General features: G+C 43.7%; 3 protein-coding genes across 5 annotated transcripts; 1 reads left to right on the top strand and 2 right to left on the bottom strand.

The window, feature by feature from the left end:
• Window positions 1-1,326: 1,326 nt before the first annotated feature.
• fnbp4 (formin binding protein 4) lies at window positions 1,327-10,379 on the bottom strand. The gene is made up of 17 exons (XM_083666313.1): window positions 10,229-10,379; window positions 9,252-9,335; window positions 8,918-9,048; window positions 8,547-8,727; window positions 8,269-8,416; window positions 8,018-8,123; window positions 7,556-7,903; window positions 7,200-7,392; window positions 6,969-7,087; window positions 6,771-6,875; window positions 6,345-6,478; window positions 5,085-5,257; window positions 4,480-4,769; window positions 3,898-4,024; window positions 3,465-3,664; window positions 3,172-3,329; window positions 1,327-2,529 (listed from the first exon to the last, which is right to left on the bottom strand). The coding sequence occupies exons 1-17, from the start codon at window positions 10,353-10,355 to the stop codon at window positions 2,436-2,438; spliced, it is 2,718 nt and encodes a 905-aa protein (XP_083522439.1). The 5' UTR covers window positions 10,356-10,379; the 3' UTR covers window positions 1,327-2,435.
• Window positions 10,380-11,732: 1,353 nt separating this feature from the next.
• On the bottom strand, window positions 11,733-12,560 carry lrrc10 (leucine rich repeat containing 10; the record flags this gene model as incomplete). Its single annotated transcript, XM_083666494.1, has 1 exon — window positions 11,733-12,560. One exon carries the CDS (start codon window positions 12,558-12,560, stop codon window positions 11,733-11,735), a length of 828 nt encoding a protein of 275 aa, XP_083522620.1.
• Window positions 12,561-14,932: 2,372 nt separating this feature from the next.
• cnot2 (CCR4-NOT transcription complex, subunit 2) lies at window positions 14,933-21,856 on the top strand. 3 transcript variants are annotated; one of them, XM_083666323.1, is made up of 15 exons: window positions 14,933-15,014; window positions 16,157-16,288; window positions 16,619-16,691; window positions 16,995-17,142; window positions 17,282-17,464; window positions 17,742-17,821; window positions 18,010-18,135; window positions 18,467-18,591; window positions 18,755-18,872; window positions 18,999-19,155; window positions 19,275-19,336; window positions 19,438-19,487; window positions 19,642-19,742; window positions 19,986-20,130; window positions 20,429-21,856. In XM_083666323.1, the coding sequence occupies exons 2-15, from the start codon at window positions 16,169-16,171 to the stop codon at window positions 20,513-20,515; spliced, it is 1,575 nt and encodes a 524-aa protein (XP_083522449.1). In that variant the 5' UTR covers window positions 14,933-15,014; window positions 16,157-16,168; the 3' UTR covers window positions 20,516-21,856. The 3 variants fall into 3 exon arrangements, with proteins under 3 accessions (XP_083522449.1, XP_083522448.1, XP_083522447.1); XM_083666322.1 differs by having other exon boundaries at window positions 19,986-20,136; XM_083666321.1 differs by having other exon boundaries at window positions 18,434-18,591; window positions 19,986-20,136.
• Window positions 21,857-22,008: the final 152 nt, after the last annotated feature.

Below are 22,008 nucleotides of genomic sequence, written 5' to 3'. Positions count from 1 at the left end.
TTATCGTGGAAAGATTCCCTTGAATGATATGATGTGCTGTGGATTAAATTGCATGGTAAATTGCCACAGGATTGCAAGAGATGTATGTCAGGTCTAACCAAGCACAGGTTTTCCTCCATGTAAACAAATGTTGCAAGGAAAGCCAGGTTGCCAACCTACCTGCGAAGAGCCCATAGTGCTGGAGGTGGTGCAGGATGAATCTTTCATAGGAATCCTCAGATGTCCTCTTTGGATAAATCCAATGGAGATTTTGTCAAGCAAGGTTAATAATAATCCTCTCAATTGCTGTATCTAAAATAGCTGGAATGATGCACTGTCAATGACTATTGTTAACAGAAAGCTGCCTATTGCTATCCAACTTTATTCTGCATGAGACTTAAGTTTAGGCTATGATTGTTGCAGGTGAATACACATTTGATCAGGCTCTCAAGCAGACATCAGTGTGAAAACCAATTGTGACTGAAAACCAACTAACACTCTCTGAAACTGACCAGTATTTCAGTGTCTGTCTTCAATGCCGGGCACATCCTGAGCAGTACTGCAACAGAAAAATCCAAAGAAAATCGTTTAATCCAAGTTTATATATTCAGGAATCAGGTGTATGGCCGTAGTAGCTGGTCATGCATGAGTCAATGATGCTGCTAGCTACTACTCAACTGTTTGCCACCAGCAAAAAGCAGTGCCGCTTATCACCCAACAATCTTACCTTTGAATTAAAAAAAACGTTAAGAGTTGCTCGAAAATGTTGGGTAAACAACATAAGTTAGCCAAACTAGCTCCCACTTGCTAGCAAAATAATGTTTCGTGAACTACAATGTGTTGCTTAGCAACCGATGTTCTTAACACTATGTTACCAAGGAGATCGTTCTCTTGTTCGAAGCTTTGTGTGGCATGTTTGGAGTTTTCAACCGTGGCTTCGGGTAATGACAGGTATGAAGTTAATCTGTATTGAAATTATTCAGCATCTGTATTATCTGTATCTGTATATCCTTGTATCATATCATTGATCCTTCATACACTTACAAGAGCGGTGTGCATTTCATTCGACTGTTTGGTTTTCCATTATTTAAATCGTAATTATATAATTTGACTGTTTGATTTGAAAGGTTTGTTCATTCAAGAGACCGACTACATTTTTATAAGTTTGATATAACGCTTACTTGTTTCATTTGTTCCTTTTATTCAATAATTTTCTTTGAGTTCCACCCCCATAGATCTGTCTTGAAAAAAACAAAACATAAACACGATCAAATCCAAATTCCGCGTGTGTTTGTGTATACAATGAACCCTCTATTGAGAGTTAAGTCAATGAAAAAACAGACACTATTATAAGTTCACAAAAAGGTTTAATAACTTTTTACAAAATATACAAGTTCACTTTCTTTCCCTTCCCACACCAAAACATCACAATGAACATCAAGAGATTTGAAGCATTTATACTAAGACATATGCCATGTCACATACACAGCGGTAAAACTACTCCCAAAAAAAGTATTGGTGGTTTTCAAATCGGGAAAAGGTCTCTGAATTTCTAAAATATATTTTGTAAATATTAATGCTAAATCCATTGGCACATCTGTTTTTGTGGCGGTTATCGTGCAATGATAAATGAGAATGACCTTTGTAATTTAATCTCTACTGGCTTTAAATTAAAGTCTTGTGTAAAGAAAAGTGTTGCAATGAAGGGGTCCCACAAATTGATCCATGTGTAATAATGCACTGTAACTGAAATCAAAAAACAAGGACACCGCTGATGACAGTGTATGCTGCAATTATATGGGAACTAACGAAAGTTTTATCACAATGGTGGAAGAGTAAGAAATGTGAGCACATTGCATTTCATTAATCCTCTGTGCTCTAATAAATAGAACACTTTCAAAGTTGGTACATCAGAGACAGCAGAGAACATACAGCAACATTAAAAGTGACAATGGACCCCAAAGTCATTCTTTGTAGTTTATGAAATTGTCAATGAGGTGGGACATGAGGTGAACATGACTAAATCATACACAGAGCTGATCTCTATCACAGAAGGTTCAGAAACTCCAGTATTCATAGCGGAGCCAAACATTTCACAGGAAATGGCATTTATGTTTTAATTTATACAGATAAGACAGTAGAAATACTAAACAGAGGATGGAGGGAGGCTTGGTAGGGCATTCCAGGTAACACATAAAATCACCAGTAAAATCACCTACTGAAAATAAAAATAATGAACATTCAGACTCATCCAATGTATTTGTGGAGACCAGGATATGGAGGGGCTTGGATAATCCACTTCCTAGAATGCTGTTGAAAAGTATAAAAAAAAGTGCACAAACCACTCCATTGATCATTGTCCAGCCATTTGGGTCAGGTTGGGGTGGGGTGGGGTGGGGGGGGGGGACTGTTGGAGTGGACATTGGGGTGAAGTGTGTGTGTGTCACAGAGGGATGTTATGAGCTCTTCATCATTTTTCTCTTCTTCAACAGTCTCTCCCGCCAGTTATCGGGGAGAGCTTCAAAATTTGCGTTCTTTCCAGCTTTTCCTCTGAGGTGAGAAAAAAAAAATACATTGAAACAAGTCTACAGTAAACATGGTGTCACCCACAAATGATGTAGTGCCCCTCTGGAGTGAATTATTAAACATTTGATTTTTGTGTATTAATGAGAGAATAAAAACAACATTATTTTTTCCTTTGTTGGAAAAAAAAAATGTAATAGCTGTTTATGAATGGTATGTCAGATAATGGACTGTTTAATAGGGAGATGCATTGATATAAAAACAGGATATACATATATATATATATATATATATATATCTAGGCAGACAAGGGACATTTATACTGGTATTAGTCTTGTTGGACATATTTTCATTGATCCATTGTTTTCTACAGACGGGAGCTTTTAGGTCCTTATGAGAAACTAGCTATCTGACTATAGCTCAAACAGGACAGGAGATAAGTTTGATCATTCAAGTTCAGTCAAAATTGTCCCAGTGGTGTTTGAGATATCGCGTGCGACATACGAATATATAGTGCCTTCGTCCTATGAATGGATTTGAATACGAGTATGACGACTCCGGCTCACCCATAAAATACATAATTAAAACATTACATAACTAAAGCTATAAGTCTATGCAATCTACACTTGAGATCCAATAAACAAAAACAACTGTTAGACAAGCTCTTACGTTGTGAGTTGTTGTTGCTTCCACTCCTCAATGCCTCGCTTGTTGAGTTGGTCTCTGTCCTCGTCACTGGAGCTCTCCTTCTCCTCCTCATCCAGCTCCTTCTGGATGCTCTGCCACTTCTGAACCAGTGACGGCATCTTCGTCTTGCTCTTCTTCGACTGCACAGGAACGGGGATGAGGTAAAGAGGGATGAAGGAGAGGGGGAACATTGTTAGAAGTGGATTAATTAGTCTTGGCATCGGGGAGTAAACAGCGATGCGAAAAGTATAATGTTATCTCTAATCTGCACCCACCTCCTTCTTCTTCATTTTCTTGGTCTTGTCCACAGGCAGAGTTTTGCCCCCTGCAGGGTCCAGGGTAGAGGGGGGCTGGGATGGGGGCAGTGGGGGTAAAGTAGGTGGGGGTGGAACAGGCGGGGCGGCAGTTTCAGCAGGCAGTAGAGGAGCAGCGACCGGAGATACACCCCAATAGGCATTTCCTGATATCACAGGGGCTGAGGACAGAGGAACATAACACTTGTAAACTCTTTAATCTCTCAGTAGCTTTGGATAGATATGTAATCACATGGCTGTACAGACACAGAAAAGCCTGTTTAAGAAATTGTGCCTGCATCTATTGGGGGTCAAGTTGCATCTGCTGGCAAAGAGCACCACTGATATGGTTGTAGAATAGAACTACATTTCCCATGATTCTCTGTAGCACTGGTGCGATGACCTCATTCTTTACCTGCAATGGCAGTGGTCTGGGTGTAGAGGATAGCGCTGCTGCCAATAGTGACGGACTTGGTCAGCTGACCAGCTCCTGAGGCCTTGCGTTTCTGACCCTTACCGAGGGAAGCTGAGGACTCCACAGCCTGTTACAAGGAGAGAAAACAAGGATTCTTAAGTACAGTACTCTGACTTGGAGCATCACAACATCGAATCCTGGATTCTGGAGCATCAAAAAACAACATTGTTAACTGTGGTTAATGAACCGATTACCTTAATGAAGTACTACTCATCAATGGTGCGCGTTCGCCAGAGCAATAATCAACATGTGTTCTACATGACCAAATGGCCAGACATAATACAGCTGCCTTTTGACCCAGGTATGCCCACACATTTTTTTGTGTGACATCACCAACCCATCAGTCCATAGGGGGAGGCTGGTGGAGGTAGACATCGGATAACAGGCTCATTGTAATGCATGGAATGAAATGAGGAATGGTGTGTTTGATACTATTCCTCATTCTGTTCCATGCATTATAAAGACCACGTCCTCCGGTACACATGTATGAGGCTTTAGAGGAAGAGAGGACTGATTCCATACCTTACTGCTGGCAGTGCCCGGGGGTAAGGGAGGTCTGCGACTGCCATCTTCCTCAGTCCCAGGAGCTGGAGGCTCTGCATCCTCATCCTCCATCTCCACCTCCATTATCTCTCCATCATCGCTGTCGGGAGGGGGAGGGGGCGGGGGAGGCGACTCTGGGGGAGGAGGGGGAGGTGGAGGGTAGTCTGATGGGGGAGGAGGATGGTCAGGGGGAAGTGGGGGCTGAGGTGCAGACCAATAGGACGGCAGGGCAGGCTGAGGGGGGGCGGCTGGTGCAAAGGTGGACGATCCTGTAAATTAAAAACAAAAAATGGATAAAAACGTGTTAATCATAAATACCATTTTTTCCTCAGGCAGAGTAGAAGAAACAATTTACTGACCAGTTGCAAGTTGCGGTGAGTGTCTCATAAATAATTAGGATAGACTAGCTACTGAACTAAATTCTTTATGCATGTCTCCCATGAAAAAATGTTCGCAATCACAGTCATTCAGTATAGGTCTGTGAAAGTTCTCATAATTGAGAGTCAAGCAAATATGAAAAACATTACTGGTCATTGCAAATTATTATGTGACACCTCTGGCTGAGAAGGATCTTGCTGACTGACCTGCGATCTCATCAGAAGGTACAGGTGGGGGTTTGGGGTCCGTCTGGCTGGACACCCAGGCCTGGGAGGACGGGCTACCCTTCTGTTCTTCCTCCTTCTCCTCTTCCTTGGTTGGGAAGTCCCACTGGGAGGCACTGGTCCGGTCGTTGACATAGAAGTACCGCCTATGCTCTCTAGAGGGGAAAACAGAGATACAAGACAGAGTGTCAACAGCTGGGCTTACAACTGGATGGGTCGCATTACACCCTGCGCAAGTGGGGTGAGGGAGTGGGAGCTGCCGTGTAGAAGGCAGGAGAGGGTGAATGTTGGGCTGGACAGCGAGTTTAGCCATCCAGGAGTAGGGCCAGATTAGATTGGGATTGGGATAGGGGACATGGATGGGGAACCCACCTTAACTCTTTCAAAACCAATTAAACAAAAGAAAGAAAAAAAAACAATCAGCTTGAGTCCTGCAAAGTTGATCAAAAGCAGTGTTCAGATGTTCAGATTCAGAATTGTTCACATTAAGGTTGTCATGACAAAATACTCACACAGATTCAGACAACCTTTCCCCCCCTCAAACATTGATAGATGCCCAAGAGAGAGCATCGTCATCAAACAACAACCAAAGCCAGCAGAACAAAAAACAAGCATACTGTAAATTCTCATTTTTACATCAGATATTTCTATCAATTTTCTGTCAATCAAGGAAAAAGAAAAACAGGAAACATATAAAATAGAGTTGGTCTGACCTGCTGGGTCCCCGTCAACGTTCCGTCTTCGCTTTAATTGACGCTTGTGACAGTCCTCGTTTCCGGGGCGTCACTCTTTGTCAATCATTCGCACAGCATTGCATTCTGGGGGCTGTAGTCCTGCAAAGTTCAAAGCTCTCGCGCGCAACCACTTTCCTAGAACTATAGTACCCCCCCCCCTTCCACTGACAAGTCTACAAAGGCCCTCCCCCAAGCAAGGACCAGAGTCTGGGCCATGGGGGACAGGACAGGAGGTCCTCTCTCTGTTTGGTGGTGTAGCTTAAAGGGATCAGGCTGGCCTGTTTGGCTGCTCCCTTATCAATACTGGCAGTGCAGAAATGCCAGCATAGCATCAGAGAAACCTCGAGAGTCTGTCTGTTTTGTCTTTATCCACATCATGGATTGGATAAGATCTCCCCAAATTCAAGTTACAAAGGTGGTGACCCTAGCTCTGAGGGGGTCGTGCTCACATGGGAAGGTTTTGGGGGGAGGGGGGAGTTTAGAGATGTGAAAGGTAAGGAGCGCGTACCTGTCCCAGTGGCAGAACCAGCCTTTAGGGGCGGCGTTAAGTTCGTAATGTTTTATGTGCTCAGCGGCTTCCTGCAGCCTACGGCGGAGATAGATCCCATTCAGAGCACCCTCCCGCCAGTCAGCGATCCGCGTCTGAGAGATAGATAGATGGAGAGTAGAAAGTGAGAGATGGAGTAGAGAAGGGGGAATAAGAGGAGAGGGAGATAGATGAAGAGAAGATGGATGGAGGCAGAGGAAGAAAAATGGTGGAGAGATGGAGGAGAAATTCCTTATGATGGGCCATAATGAGAATTTGAAATAGGGATCACTAGCCAGTCATGGGAGTGAGTAAGTTGAGGTTAGCTACAGCTGGAAGTAAGTTGTTTAACTGGAGGTTAACTACAAAAGCAGGCAATCTTTGAGAGCACCAAGGCATCATCCTTACCTCGGTCTGTAACAGTAGTAGCTGGAAGTTGGAGATGGTTTTTTTATTTATCCCCAAGAACTCCATCTTGCTGGTTAAGGTGTTGGCAAGTTCTCCAATCTGAAACTGAGAATTCAAACACATGTTCATTCTCTGATGCGGTGGATTTATAACAAACATGAAATTAAATGCAAGAGAAAGGTTGTAAAGCTTTAGTACCTTGAGCTCTGGAGTTTCCACCTCCTCTTTTGGTGGTGCTTTAGTAACCATTTTCTCCCCAGCTTTGTCGGTCTCTTTCTCATCCTCTTCCTCAACCTTCACTGGGACTTTGGAATGTGCTGCAAGCGACACACAAGAAGACTAGTATAAAGACGATGACCCCTCACTTTAAAGTCAGTGTGTTCTAAATGGATTAACACAAGTGTTCTACAGGGTTGTATAGGAACTCACCTGTTTCAGGGTTTTCCTGTGTGTCTGAGCCTCTGCTGTTAGAGTCTGGGCTGGCTGCACGGAGAAAGGCAGTCTTCCACTTGGACTTCTTCGGGAGTGGACCGCGAGGGCCCGAGGCCTCCTGACTGGCCTCGGAGCAGGGGCTAGAGCCGCCCACACTGCCGTCACCCTCCTCCAGTGCCCGCAGCTCAGCCTAGGGGTCAGAGGTCAACGAAAAGAAAAGTCAGTTCGATGGAATGCTAAAAACATTATTTTCAACTACCATTGCACTGAATTTGTGCCCAAGGCAAAATCCAATCACACTCAACTTGTTGTCAACTGTCCATACAATTGACTGCTACAGTGCTCAAAATCACCTTTTTTCTCTCCAGAGCCAGCTCCAGCTCTTTGGTGTCCTCCTCAGTCTCCTCCTCCTCTGCATCAGAGTTCTCTTCAGACTGGTTCCTGCTGCACTGCTCTCTCTGGCCAAGGGGGAGCGAGTCTGGGTCACGCAGGGGGGCGGCGGGGGATCCCGGGAGGCGACCAGCCTCCCCATCAGAGTCCAGGCTGTTGTCCGTCTCCTCCAGCCCTCCAATCAGCCTCTTCCTCCACTTCTCCTCCGCCTCCTTCACTTCCACAGGGATGAGGGGAGCAAGAAGGGAGGCAGCCACACCCCGGCGATCCTCCTCTTCACTGGTCAGAGCGACAACACTCTCCATCACCTCCTGTAAGGGAAGAGACAGACATGTTCAATCAACAACGCTGATAATGCCTTGAATGGAGCTTTTGAGTGTGCCTTCATTTGCAAAAAGACATCACAAAATCCAAATGAAACTTGCCTTCTTTTTTGTTTCCCTCTTGGATGTCAGGGCACTGATAGTAGTGGAGTGCTGCTCAGTGTAATAGCCTGCAGTCTGTGTTGCACCGTTGCCATTGACGGTTGAGCTACATGGGGTGGAAAAATACAAAACAGGTCAAGTTAATTGACAGAGGTACTCATCTCCCTGAGTGACACTGCACCTAGAATGTCGCCTGTCAACATAATTACAAACTGGTTTGAAAACTATGCAGTAAGATGCAGCCACCTCACCTGTCTGAGTACTGCTGCAAGACCTGCACCTGGTCAGCCAGGTAATGTGGCAGCTGCCAAGCCACCTCGTTGGTCAGAGTGTTCCAGTAGTAGTAACAGCCTGTGTTGTCATCCCAGACCTCCTGCCAGTCCCCCATCTCCACTCCAACTGGGAACAGGAAACACACATAAGGAACTCGTATACAAAAAATTATAAAAAACTAATCTCTGGATCTTGTCGAATCTCTGGAATAATATGACAAAATCTGTGTGAGTGTGTGACAAGGGTTGAGCTGTACCTCCAGCTAGGGAGCAGTGAGTATCGTAATGGAACTCTGCCCTAGTGCTGGCCTGCTCTGCTCCCTCATCAGAGCCGTGGTGCTGGGCTTTGGGCTCAGGACGGGGTGGGGTCGGGGCCAGGGCTGAGGGGTCTGCTGTGGGCTCGTCTGAGCCTGGCTGCGTGGTGATGGCGTCGATTTCCTGATAGGGATGAGGACATTGATTAAACTGATAGCACAACAAACTGGTGATAAAAACTACAGAAGAGCACTTTATGGAAACTACTACTAGACAGTTAGATGGCAAATACTTCTTTGTAATGTTACCATATATGGCTAATATCTTATTCTGTATAAAGTGCCTAAGGGTACAGGCTTTATATTGTACTCACAGCCATGAAGTTGGCCAGTGTGCTGTCGATGTCTGCTGACTGGTTGTGTTGTGTCCTTCCTGTGGCAGGTTGGGAGTCGTCTGTGTCCTCATCATCACTGTCATCATAGGCCCCTAGGAGGGACAAACCCTCTGAAGGAAGAAACACACAGCATTGCTGGTGAGATTGTTTACTGTACACACACTCGATCTGATTTGAGGATTCACAAATAATGTTGAATTTCACATACACAAAAGCCCACAAACATTGATCAGAGCCAGTTTTGTGCAAGAATATCACATCAAGTAAATCAAATGTCCGTCACATAATGCAGACCGTTATCAAATTATCTCACCTGTGGCCTTCACTGCTGGATTCCTCATTTCTGTAGTTACTTCTCTAAGGATGCTATATCCATCACCGTTAGCCTCTTGTTCGTCTGCGGGCACACATGTATGCATTGTAAGAACCACAGGATAGTGACGCTATCAGCTAGTCTGAATTGATTGGTAGTGTGGGCGCAGTAGATCGCGAGACAGGGCATTGAAGTTTATAGAACACTGCAAACAGATATAACAGAAGATACATTCTTATGGCAGAAGATACATTCTTATCATTAGCTAATCCTCTATTCTACACAACACAAATCCATGTCTGTTGTAGATGTGTACACGATTAGCACAAATAAATTCACACAAACAAGTTCTCTAGCCCCGAATTGTCGTTGACAGAACACAGATTGAACAAGACCAATATGAATTGCACGCTCGCCCCTTTCAAGGCTGGTTCTGTCTTGTTATCAACAGAGCGCGCGTGGGGGTGGTTGCAGCTCGGGTAATCTTTATGTGTGACATTACATTAACCTCCCGAACATCGTTCAACACCAGATTCTGCCACTAGCAGAAGAGCAAGTTACGAAAACACTGCATTCGTATATGGGAGTCAGACATTTTGAACGACTAGCAACCTTGCTGACAAGGGGTCTGTCTAATCTCTGAAACGAAAACGTTAAATGAAACGTTCCTGGATATACAGAACTCAGTAATAAGTGTGTACTTTCATAACTTCCTTAATGAACAACATACCCTAATGTAAACATAATAATGTGTTAATGTTAAATGTTTATCTTAATGTGTAAAGCAACGTTTTATCGACCTCAGGACTTTCCATTACAGCGATTATACTTACCCGCGCTGACAAGGCCATTTAGCTACCTAGCATAGCTAACATCAGCTTCAAAACTCCTTACTGCTGATGATTTGCTAGGAAAAACGGGCCCAATTTTAACAGAATCGCCCACTCACTGCTAACGTTCTTATGTCTTGATCTTACCTTCGGATCCTGAACCTAATGCTTCTTCTCCTCCTCCAACAGACCCGCTACGAAGACCAGGCGGTGAGAGCTGCAGTATTGTTCTGCGTCCCCCGGTTCCTGTGCGAGTTTTCTTTCCCATCGGCATTGCAGCTGTAGCGCTAGCCTGGCGATCCAAGGCGTTGCTCCACTTCTTCAAACGTTGCAAAAAATTAAACTCTGCACATCCGGTGTCAAAGGGAGTGTGAAGAAAATATAATATCAACATCATCATGTTGTCATGATGTAATTGGGTTGGATTGTTTCAAAGATTACATCTGAAATGTTACTTGATACGATTTTGTATAGGCATATTTCTGATGTGCAATCTAGAACCTCCATTGCTTTATGTATTTCCACCTGCATCTGAGTATAACCTAACCAATGACCGTATATCCATATCCCTCTCGGTCATAATCAAGTGGTACACCCATCTCTGGTCATATTCACTTCATGAGAAAACCTGTTGATAATAATTACACAGAAAATGTATGTTATGAAATGTGCATTTTGGGAATATGTTTTCTTACAGTATGATCAGGTCTGGATTCACAATGAATGAAGTACAGTAATGTTGGCACGTGCCATTTTATTTGAATAGCCCGAAGAGACCAAAATAAAACTTGCACAAGCTCTTCTTACTGGTTAGTAGCACCACACAAAGAGGATCATTTCAAAACAAAATTAGGCTGCAGAATGTTCCTCTTCAGTGTGAAATAATGATTTATAGAGTCACATACTGTGGCTCTGTTTTATATCATACATCAGGAGCTTTTTTTGTAATATTAAAACCCATTAAATGTCTTTAATCAAACCTCCGACTGCAATCTGTCAGATGAATTATGCATTGTTCTGGATGAAAGGTGCATTGCTTGACTTTAACCATCCATCATATGTATTAATTACCACACTGAATTTAGCCGTGTCTGGTAGAGACCGTAATTCATATCCTAGCAAGAGATTCATTTCTAAGTAAGGTATGTGAATTCTTAAAATCATACTCAGCTGATGAGAAAGCGGAAACAAATGACTCAACAATTCCATATTGACCTAAGAGCCTAAGGCCACACAGTTTCAACAGGGGCAGCATTTTCTACAATGCTTTGATTTCTGTAATCAACCGAAATCAAAGCAAATACCGCTAAACATGTATTGCCATAGTTTTAACCATTGTAAACTGTGCAGGTGTAAAAGTAGTAATAAGAGAACTTCACTCTGATATAGGCCTGGCTCTATTCACAAGGCCTATGTTCTTGTGACAGAAAACCAACTGTAGGAGCTTATTCCTTTGTCATCGGTTTGTGGGTCCATATCATTGGGTTTACCATATTTGGAACCAAACACCATCGGGCCTGGTTGCTTGTGTAACATGCTGAGACTAATGGCCGCTCTCCAGTAAGTGCTCCACTTGAGTGGCATCCTGCTCTAAAGGGCCTTGTCAATCTGAAGGTCAGATTCTTCCATGACACTTTTTCATGTGTGCATCCTATTCACTTTCGGGGGGTAGTTCCTTGACCTCAGTTGGACCTACTGGTGGAGTCTCTCCTACTACTTTTGACCCATCATCATCCTCCTCATCATCTGAGCTGTCCGCCCAGCGTCCGACCCTCCTGACTCCTTCGCCTACCACGGGTGCATTTACACAGGGGTTGTGGTCGTAGATTACCAATTTCAGCCCCTGCAGGTGGGCCAGACTGGGAAAGCGGCGGATTTTGTTGCGGTCCACATCGATCACGGCCATAAAGTGCATCTCAAGCAACACTGGAGGGAATTTACAGAGCTGGTTCCCAGCTAGCCAGATGCTGCGTAGTTCCTCCAGCCCCCCAAGCTCCATAGGCAGGCTGCTTAGCTGATTGTAGCCCAGATGGAGAGTTTTGAGCATAGGGAGGTCACAGACCACACTGGGGAACTCGGTGAAGCAGTTGGTCTCCAGCCACAGAGTATTAAGCTCCCTAAGCTGTCCCAACTCCCTGGGGAGGCTGTAAAGCCTGTTGTTGCCCAGGTAGAGGATGTTAAGCTGGGGGAGTCTGCACACCACTGCAGGTAGCTCCTCGAAGCAGTTGAAGTCGAGTGCTAGGAGCTGGAGCTTCTTTAGGCCCTGCAGCTCATTGGGCAGGCTGCTAAGGTGGTTGTCACTCAGGTAGAGCTTCACCAGCTCATTGAAGACACAGGCGGCCACAGGGAGGCGACGCAGCTGGCGGCAGCTCAGGTCTAGAGTCCGATCTAGGGGCATCTCCTTCAGATCACCCACCAAGAAACGCTGGCAGCGCTCGGAGGGGATGAAGGCCACTAAACCACGCATGGCATTCCCCATCTTGAACACCCCCTGATGCCCACACACTCACTTCAGACTAGGGGAGAGCTGAGGGGGTACTGAGTGGCCCATGGAAAAAGGTCCATGACAGTTCATTCTCTGTATTCCATGTCACTGCAGATGAAGCTGGTGACCCTGATGCCATTTTAGAAAAGAAAACCTGAGATATCACATATAAAACATATATATATTATATAATATTCGACAGAGAGGTTGATTGAAACCCAGAATGACTACTTCTAAACCTGCAGCAGAATCTGCAGAGACATTAACACAATTGGAGATTGCTGGATCATTAAAAACACCTACTTCTGTGGGTTTTGCTGAGTAAGAGATCCCTCTCCCAACAGGGCTTCCAAGTCTGTCAGCATTTCCCAAAATGTGTCATTTGTTTATCCAACATAATGAAGGGGATGCCGTATTAGATATTCCACTGTCCTTGTGCAGACATCCGTTAGCTCGCTCTTGCTCTCTCTCTGAGGCTCTGAGCTTTGACTCTGGAGCAGTAGCAATGACGAGCTGCTCTCTCCTCCCCATTTGTGCTTAATGACTTTTCCCCCTTTTCCAAACGTGAGGGAGGTGGGTGAGGGAGACAGGGGGTGGGAGTTAGGCTTTAGTGCCATGGATAAGCATAAGAACTGTCAATTGATCAAAGGAGGTTATCAACATTCCGTCCATCTACAAGCCCTCACACAGCCCTGGGTCCATGGCTTTATCATAGCCACACAAGTGGCCCTCCACTATTAAATAATCTCCAGAATTTGCAACTGTTAGCAGAGGTTGTCAAAGTTGTGAGCTATGTCATAGTGTTGCAGCCGTGTGGTGCGGCAGTGAGTGCTTTGGTCAAACTGGAACAGTAGTAAATCATCGAGTGGTTTGACATGTTTGCTGCGGGGAGTGGAAAATGAAGTAACAGCCTCCCAAAAAAGTAAAGAGGCATATCAGGGGGAATGTGAATGCCAGAGTGGGTCTGTAGTTTGTCAAGCCCACGTTAAGGAGTCCTGTGTACTTAGACATGGTGTGCACTGTGAGTGTGTGTGTGTGCTATGGACACTACACAGTGGTTCCAAACTATTGTACAATGTACCTCAGGGCTGTATGTAGTATACAAACTTGACATCATTAATCCTGACTATAATTCCAGACAGGCTGGCCAAACTGTGGTTCAGCTTAAATTTATATGGACACTTTCTTCCCCATGACCAACAGGTTACAATGCAGACTATGTACAAGTACTAAGTATGTGTTTGAGCTTGCTTTTATGAATAATTTTCAGTACATACCATCATATTATGTAATTTCTGATGAGCTTGGAGAAGTGGTGTTATCTAGTTAGTACAGTCTGAGGTGTGACTTTCCTTTGTCCTGTACCTTCATTAGGGCTATTTTCTAACCAGATAAAGGGCAGGAATTTCATTTAGCTTATCAGGCCACTGGGGGCCACTGGCTCACCCTGCTCAAGTCTCTTCACTGACAGACTGTTTTTAGTATCGGCCCTTCTTTGGGCAGCACATTACTCTTCATCTGGGAGCTTCTGACAACCAGAGATACAGCTCAAACTGATGAGAGAAAATGTGTGCAATAGGCTATGGGAGTCCATCCATAGAAATATAATGAGAGAGCGTCCTGTGTGGACAATGTAGACAACTGACACCATTGAGGCCACACAATGTTATATAAATAGCACTAGATACATAGAACTTTGTGTTATGAATGCTACATAACACATTGTTTCTTCAAAGTATGTTGGCTAAACAACAATAACTATCCCTGATGAAAGTATGTATGGGTGGAGCACCATCAAAAATGTAAATGTTCTCGTAGACCTCATTATGTACAGGTTAGGGTCTGTCTTGACGACAGGGTATATACTTTATGGTAGCATGTTTCAACTTGTGGATTCTTTGAATATTGAGTCACAGACAGAATCTCAAATGATTAGAATGCAGAGAAAGTGCATTCGACAACTGCATAAAGCCACAGTCCAATGTGATCCAATGTGTTTTTGGCATCCAAGTGTACAGCAGAGGAATCATGTTGAGGGACACAACACCATATGTCATGGCACAGTATGATACTCTTTGATATCATACTCATATGAAGCTTGTTTTGAAAATGTCAAAAGTGGGAGTGGCCACCGGTTTTGTTTTTGTTTACAGAGGCTACTGCATTTACACTGATACAGATAAGATACTGTTTCACTTGGCTTCCCTCAACACATTACTACAGTTTTAAAACCTTTTGACAATACTGTAGAACACTAATTGCTGGCTATTTAAGCGAATACTGTGTATTATGAATAGGATGTGCCAACAGAAACAGAATGTTCAGTTTGTGTGCGGAAATGGTTTAGAGCTTGCAGCGAGGTCAGAGGGTAAAGGCTATCCACCCAGGATTCTCGATTGTAGAATACACAGCCATCTTGGATCTAAGAGGAGACGGGAAATTAATGCGGTGAGGGTTTTTATTTATTTTTTCTGCCAATATAAAACCATTCGGTCCGACTCAAAACGTTGCATCACAACACATATATCTTTGTAGTCCTTCCTGTTCTATTCCGGTGTGTTTTGGGCCGGTTGACGGATTTGAATTCGAACGGTCTCCTGCCTCTGTTTTGTCTGGGGCTGCTAAGCTAGCTAACGTTAGCGTAAATTGAGACACAGACAAGGCAGGGAGCTGAGGGTAGTACTGGAGGCAAAGCAGGCCCAACCTGCACATCGCTAGCCAGCTACTTTTTAACACAAGACGACTACTTGACAAATGTTGTTGAGATGGAGGGACTTTTGTGATGGTTGTTGACTCATCTTGCTCGCTAACTTTTAATGTAGAGCGAACGGGTATTTCCATTGAAACGAGACTACAGCTAATCTGGAGGTAAACAATCAGCTAATTGGCAATGGCATCGCAAGCTAGCACACTTCTTGCAACCTGTCCGTATTATTTGCACCCCCGCTGTTTTGCTCGCATCATTTGTTTCAGGCGGCTACAGCTTGCGGGTGGCTTGGTTATTGTTTATTTGAGAGCAAGTGATCATAATTTTATGATTTCATTTCATGTCATAAGTGCAGGAAGGATATGCTCTACAATTGCATGAGACACAGTGTAGGCTAAGCATCCCTGCAGGGATGCACAGTTGTACTACCCTTTCATATGGCATTTCATATACATCCATAAGTCATACACGATTGCAGTGTGTTCCACAAGGATATGGAGATTGCTACAGTTCTTTTATTACTATGAGTAAAGAAAGCATTCTTCCATGACTAGACCTTAATAGAGACATAGTTTTCAAGCAATTGAAGTTATTAATATTGTGTTTTTGCTGTATAAGACTGACTGTAGGCACACTAATATTGAGCAAGGAGTGGGTGTGTCTGGTGAGATATGTAAGAGCCTGTTAATGTGTGTTGTACCATAACCCATAGGTCGAAGTAATGCTAATCTGTAGGCTAACTTCTGTTTATTTCTTAGAAAAAGTTACAATTTATGTTAGTTATGGTGCTGTGTGTTCAAAACTTGTTAGTTTTTTTTTCCGTTTTTTTGTTTGTGGGTTGATTGCAGCCATAATACAAATATCTTCCCCCATATCTTTTCAGGTGACATAAGGCATGTTCAGTGCTACGAGAAAGAAGTTTGTAGAGTTTGTAGAGGTGGTCGAAAGCGACTTTCCTGATGAGAGTATGTACTACAGCCAGCCGTCGATGTTCCCACATCGGTCGGACAAAGACGTAAGTTGTCCTATCCCTATCTTTTGAATTACCATAAGGTAGTAACTTCTGGGTACTTAAAGAGATGGATCTGCAACTTTCCTTCAATAATGTTATTTCATACTCTTTTGTAAGAATGCCAATTGACTCCCATTACCCACTCTCTGATGTTCTACTTTATAATGGACAATAGGCTAATTGAATAACCTACTCTAATATGGTTTGTTGGGATGTATGTGCTATTACCCAGTATTATTGGTCAAGTAATAGCCATTACTTGTCATTCATGCAGAGGTCTTGTTTCCCATCCTTCGCTGTCTGTCTATGCTGACATCTTATTTCTTAATCCAGATGCTGTCGTCTCCCTCACCGTCGTCATCAGGTCAACTGTCCCAGCTTGGTGCGAGTTTATATGGTCCACAAAGTAAGCTTGCTCTGTTTGTTGTCTAATTTTCACAATCTCTGTCTGAGTCTGTCATAAGATCAATATAAAGGCATACCCACCAATTAAATTACTTTATATACTCCCAAAATATATACTCATACTTACTTATATGCATATTTGTATCACTAGACTCTTAAATCAGACGCATTTAGTTTGTTTGCAGTATCCAATCATTTAAACATGTAGTGACTTGGCTAGTAGTAAGTATAAGTAGTATGTTTATTTGAAATTGATCAACAGAGCCAGATATTCAATGTGTTTATGCCTCTCCTCGTCTTGCAGGTGCACTAGGCTTCTCGATAAGGGGCATGGGCAACAACACGCCTCAGTTAAACCGCAGCTTAACACAAGGCATCCAGCCACCGAGCCATATCACCCCCACAACTGGGGTGCCCACCATGTCCCTCCATACCCCTCCCTCGCCAAGCAGGTGTGTGTGTGTGTGTGTGTGTGTGTTTGTGTGTGTGGCCAAGAGATTACTAGTATCACTCTTGATTTGTGAAATGTCACCTGAATTTTCACATCAAAAAGTTATTTCCACCAATCCATGTAATCCCATGTGTCCACAGGGGGAGCTTGCCGATGAACTCGCGGAACATTATGAACCACTCCCAGGTAGGGCAAAGCATTGGGATGAGTGGCAGGACCAACAGCATGGGTAGCTCAGGGCTGGGCAGCCCCAACCGGAGCTCGCCCAGCATCATCTGTATGCCCAAACAGCAGCCTGCTCGCCAACCCTTCACCATCAACAGGTAGGCTACGCCAGACACCGTCTAGTTAGACTATCACCGTACACGGGTAGGGTTCAGTCTAACAGTACCGATGTGCTGCCAGTCCATACATTCTCTACCAATTTAAATGCTTTCTCTGCCTTCCATAACACAAGCTCAATCACACAGCTTTGTTGATTGTGTTTGATAACCTCTGACACATAGTCACTGTCTGAAACAAGACACTGGAGGATTGTGGTGCATGTTTTTGTATTGTTCCATATAATGCGTTCAAATGCTAAAGTTGTCCCATCTGCAGCATGTCGGGATTTGGGATGAACCGGAATCAGGCATTTGGGATGAACAACTCGTTATCAAGCAACATCTTCAACGGCACAGGTTAGTGTGTCCTCCACACCAGTCTCCTCTGGAAAGTCACTCTCAGTTATACTGGTTTGACTTATAGTCATCACATTTTCAGCTAAACTCTGATGTGAATGAACAATAGTAGAACAATCACATCACATCACATACTTATATCCTACTGAAATGGCTTTCTTATAAGTCTTTAACCCTCACCCTCACAGACGGGAGTGAAAACGTGACGGGGCTGGATCTGTCAGACTTCCCTGCATTAGCAGACAGGAGTCGGAGGGAAGGAAGCGGAAACCCAACACCTCTACTGAACCCACTCGCTGGAAGGGCACCCTACGGTAAGAGTTCAGCTTAGTACCCTTGGCTAGAAGTGGTCATTATGCAAAAAGTTAATGATAGTGGTATTAGTAAGGGCATTTCACAAAGAGAAACAATCATAAGGACTTATGTAATGATGTTGGGACTAGAGAGATACTCACAGTACTGTAAATGTGCTCAACAAACCTGCCTCTCTTCAACTGTAAGTTGATGGTGAATCAGACATTTATGAGAGAAACGGGCCTTTTCCAATCGTGTATTATAGCTTTAACTTTGGTGAATTAATTTATTCTTTCTCACTGTGACGATTCATTTAAGAATCCTCTTATCTTCATCTCATGACCTCATCAGTTGGCATGGTGACGAAGCCATCGAACGAGCAGACGCAGGATTTCTCCATCCACAACGAGGACTTCCCCGCACTGCCAGGGCCCAACTATAAGGACCCCACGTTGAACAACGACGACAGCAAAACCGTGAGTTAGGTCTCTTTACGTCGATCAACAACCGCTACTGTGTAGTCACAGAATTAAAAATGTTTACATTTTGGCTCAGCTTCGGTTCTTCTGTTCTTTCAAAGAGAATTATTGACGACGAGGCATGCTTTTTTTTTTTTTCACTCTCTCTGTTCTCCTTTAGAACCTAAACTCTACAGGCAAGAGCACATCCAGTGCAGATGGGCCGAAGTTCCCCGGAGACAAGACAACCTCGGCACAGAACAACAACCAGAAGAAAGGGATCCAGGTGTTACCAGACGGTGAGTCTTCAGTCATGGGCTGGGCAATGGTAGCTCGTTCATTGGCTCAAGGTATAAAATTGCAGCTCTGGGTCACCATACCCCAATTCGAACCTCAACCGTTGTGGATTTTTCTCTTCCGTGTAGGGCGGGTGACGAACATTCCCGGGGGAATGGTGACGGACCAGTTTGGGATGATTGGACTGCTGACGTTTATCAGGGCTGCGGAGACGGATCCTGGGATGGTGCATTTGGCACTCGGGAGTGACCTCACAACACTGGGACTCAACCTCAACTCGCCAGAGTAAGACAGTTGTTTTTCAGATGCTTTCATCAAGGTCTGAAGTCTAGGCTCCTGTCTAAGCTGTTGTTTTAAAAGCTGCTATATGTATGGAATTTGATGGTGAGAACCTCTCCCAACAGAAACCTGTACCCCAAATTTGCATCCCCTTGGGCATCAGCACCGTGTCGACCTCAAGACATCGGTAAGAAATTATCCAGACCAATCAGAGCAAGAGACTGGTGTGCGTACACACACACACACACACACAGAGTAGTAACCCTGTACCTGCTTCCCTTCTTTCAGACTTCCATGTTCCCTCTGAGTACTTAACCAACATCCACATAAGGGACAAGGTATGTTGAGTCATCGAAGCAGCTAATGCTGCTGGTACAACTTACAGGAATGTCAATATTTCTATTTATACAACAGATTATGCATCCCTCTCATTCTCCTTCCTGGCTTTCTCACCTTTCCCTTTTTCTGCTCCTCCACTTCTCCTCTCCTCAGTTGGCTGCGATTAAGCTGGCTCGTTATGGTGAAGACCTGCTGTTCTACCTGTACTACATGAATGGAGGAGACCTGCTACAGCTACTGGCGGCAGTAGAGCTGTGAGTACTAGCACTGAATCTTATCCACACAATCTTCTAGTACTATATACTGTATCTGGTCCTTAGCAGTGATAGTTGTACAAAGCTTGTCATGTTTACTTTTTTCTAGTACTTTGGTTGGCCTTTCTGAGGTGTAATGACTCAATGTTCATTCTCCAGTCTTCGATGACTTCCCCTGTTTCTAATTCTACATGTGTAATAACAGTGCAGTAATATTTCTCCAATCCTCCTGTGTTTTTCCAGCTTTAACCGGGACTGGCGGTATCACAAGGAGGAGCGGGTTTGGATCACGAGGGCGCCGGGAATGGAACCTACACTAAAGACCAACACCTATGAGAGGGGGACCTACTACTTCTTTGATTGTCTTAACTGGAGGAAGGTAGCCAAGGTAAAGGTATTGGCTTTAGTATCTGCTTCCCTCACTCACTCAATACACCATATAAGTGCTACCTGTGTATTAAGATTTCCAAAAGTATGTGTGGGTTTGAAACTAGTTATATAGTGACTATGTTCTAAGGAACTCTTCTGAACTTGACCCTCAACAATGCAAAATGACAGTCCTTTTATATCTCCCTGTTGGTGTTGATACCTGTTACATTTAGCTTTCTGTTTATGATATTGGTGTTCAGTAGCCTGTCATCAACCTTCACAGGTCATTACATACCCATGTTGTTTTGTCCTCTCAGGAGTTTCACCTGGAGTACGACAAGCTAGAAGAGAGGCCTCACGTGCCGTCTACCTTCAACTACAACCCAGCCCAGCAGGCCTTCTAAGGCCCAGCCCAGTCCAAGGTGTACAGCTGTCCCTGCACATCACCCTCCTAACCTGGGGAAGGCGCTGTGGCCCAGGCATCCTGGTTTTTATTCCATGAGGATCTGGCTAAAATGACTGCAGAGGAGGGCTTTACCACCATGCAAGGGTGGCAAAAAGAGCCCTGCCTTTCCAAATTATGTGCTGCCCAAAACACCAACACTTGTTCTGTTTTTATTCCTTATTTTCCTCGTTTTTTTTGTTTCGTTTTGAGCAGGGTCTGTGTTTTGTTTACGTCTCTGAATCAGAAGCCTGTTTGGTCCAATGCAGGAAGACTGACATTTGACACACTTACAGTGACAGAACAAGGGTTATGCCTAATTTTTCCCAAAAAAGTGTTAAGAACGGAGAAAGGCGGGGAAAGTACCATCCACACGTGAGAACGAAAGGGCGGAAGAAATGCAATGTTCATTGTTGCACTATTTAGTAATAAAAGAACACAAAAATTGTTTGTGCTTTTTATGTGAAAACACTCCCTTATGTTTTGTTTGGAAAGATGAGCAGCATGTCCACACATCTCTCTCGCTCTCTCTCTCTCTCTCTGTCTATCTTTCTCTTTCACCTACATGCCACCATCTCCTTTCCTCTTTTCTCCTCTCGTACATTCCCTCTATCTCTTAAACCTGCTCCACAAACCTTTCTTTCGATGGGTATTTTCTGTCCGACTCAATATCTACACAATTCGGAGACTGTTTTAGTGAACGTTCCCACAACCAGTGAACAATCCTCAAAGGGGTTGTTAGATTACCAAGCTTCATTGTTCCAGAGCGAGCAAAACACTTTCCAGTCTTTGTTACGATTTTGTAATAAATGTGTACATTTTTTTTTAATTTTTGGACATCACATGAATAAAGATATGTATGTACGAATGTGTATATATGATATATATATATATATATATGTATGTATATATATATATGACATCTATTTTGGAAAATATGTTGCCCTGCCTTGTACCTCGTTTTTAGGAGGTGAGCATGGATGCAATATGTGGATAAAACAGGACATTTCGGATCTGCTGGACAGGGCGTTGCACTCGACGCCGTGGGCACTTACGACGAAGAAATACAAAATAAAAAGACAAACAAACAAGGAAAGGCCTGATTCTCAGCAAAACCAAGGACAACCATACCCAATTGAACATGTCAGAGTCCAAAGCAAGAGGAGGGACACATTTCAGTAAAAGCTGTTTAAACGGCAGCATTTCATAGGAAAAGGAAAACTGATAATAATTTGAAGAAGAAAAAAAAAAGAATACAGACCAATCTTGTATTTTCTCAAGTTCAAAGCTTCTTTTCTTTGTAATAAAGCAGAAAAGGCTTTCCTGAATCACTGTGTTGTGTCTGATTTCTGGGTATGGGGAAGAGTTAACAGGAATGGCATGTTTTCTTCATGAGAAGTGAACTTCACACTTCATATTTGAATAAAAATAAATTCACCACCAGTTGTCTTTGAT

This window comes from Argentina silus (assembly GCF_951799395.1).
Source record: "Argentina silus genome assembly, chromosome: 3".
In the NCBI taxonomy this organism is placed as follows: Eukaryota; Metazoa; Chordata; class Actinopteri; order Argentiniformes; family Argentinidae; genus Argentina; species Argentina silus.
Note: the sequence above shows the minus strand (reverse complement) of the source record. Positions and strands in the feature narration are given on the sequence as shown.

What these genes read in the sequence shown, in the direction of transcription:
- fnbp4 (XM_083666313.1), bottom strand. Translation starts at nt 10,355, where the DNA reads ATGCCGATGGGAAAGAAAACTCGCACAGGAACCGGGGGACGCAGAACA. An exon ending in ACAGGAAAACCCTGAAACAG is followed by an intron (nt 7,088 to 7,199) that starts GTGAGTTCCTAT and finishes TGTCGCTTGCAG; the next exon opens with CACATTCCAAAGTCCCAGTG. An exon ending in CCAGACCACTGCCATTGCAG is followed by an intron (nt 3,665 to 3,897) that starts GTAAAGAATGAG and finishes CTCTGTCCTCAG; the next exon opens with CCCCTGTGATATCAGGAAAT.
- cnot2 (XM_083666321.1), top strand. Translation starts at nt 16,169, where the DNA reads ATGTTCAGTGCTACGAGAAAGAAGTTTGTAGAGTTTGTAGAGGTGGTC. An exon ending in CAACATCTTCAACGGCACAG is followed by an intron (nt 17,822 to 18,009) that starts GTTAGTGTGTCC and finishes TCACCCTCACAG; the next exon opens with ACGGGAGTGAAAACGTGACG. An exon ending in CTACTGGCGGCAGTAGAGCT is followed by an intron (nt 19,743 to 19,985) that starts GTGAGTACTAGC and finishes GTGTTTTTCCAG; the next exon opens with CTTTAACCGGGACTGGCGGT.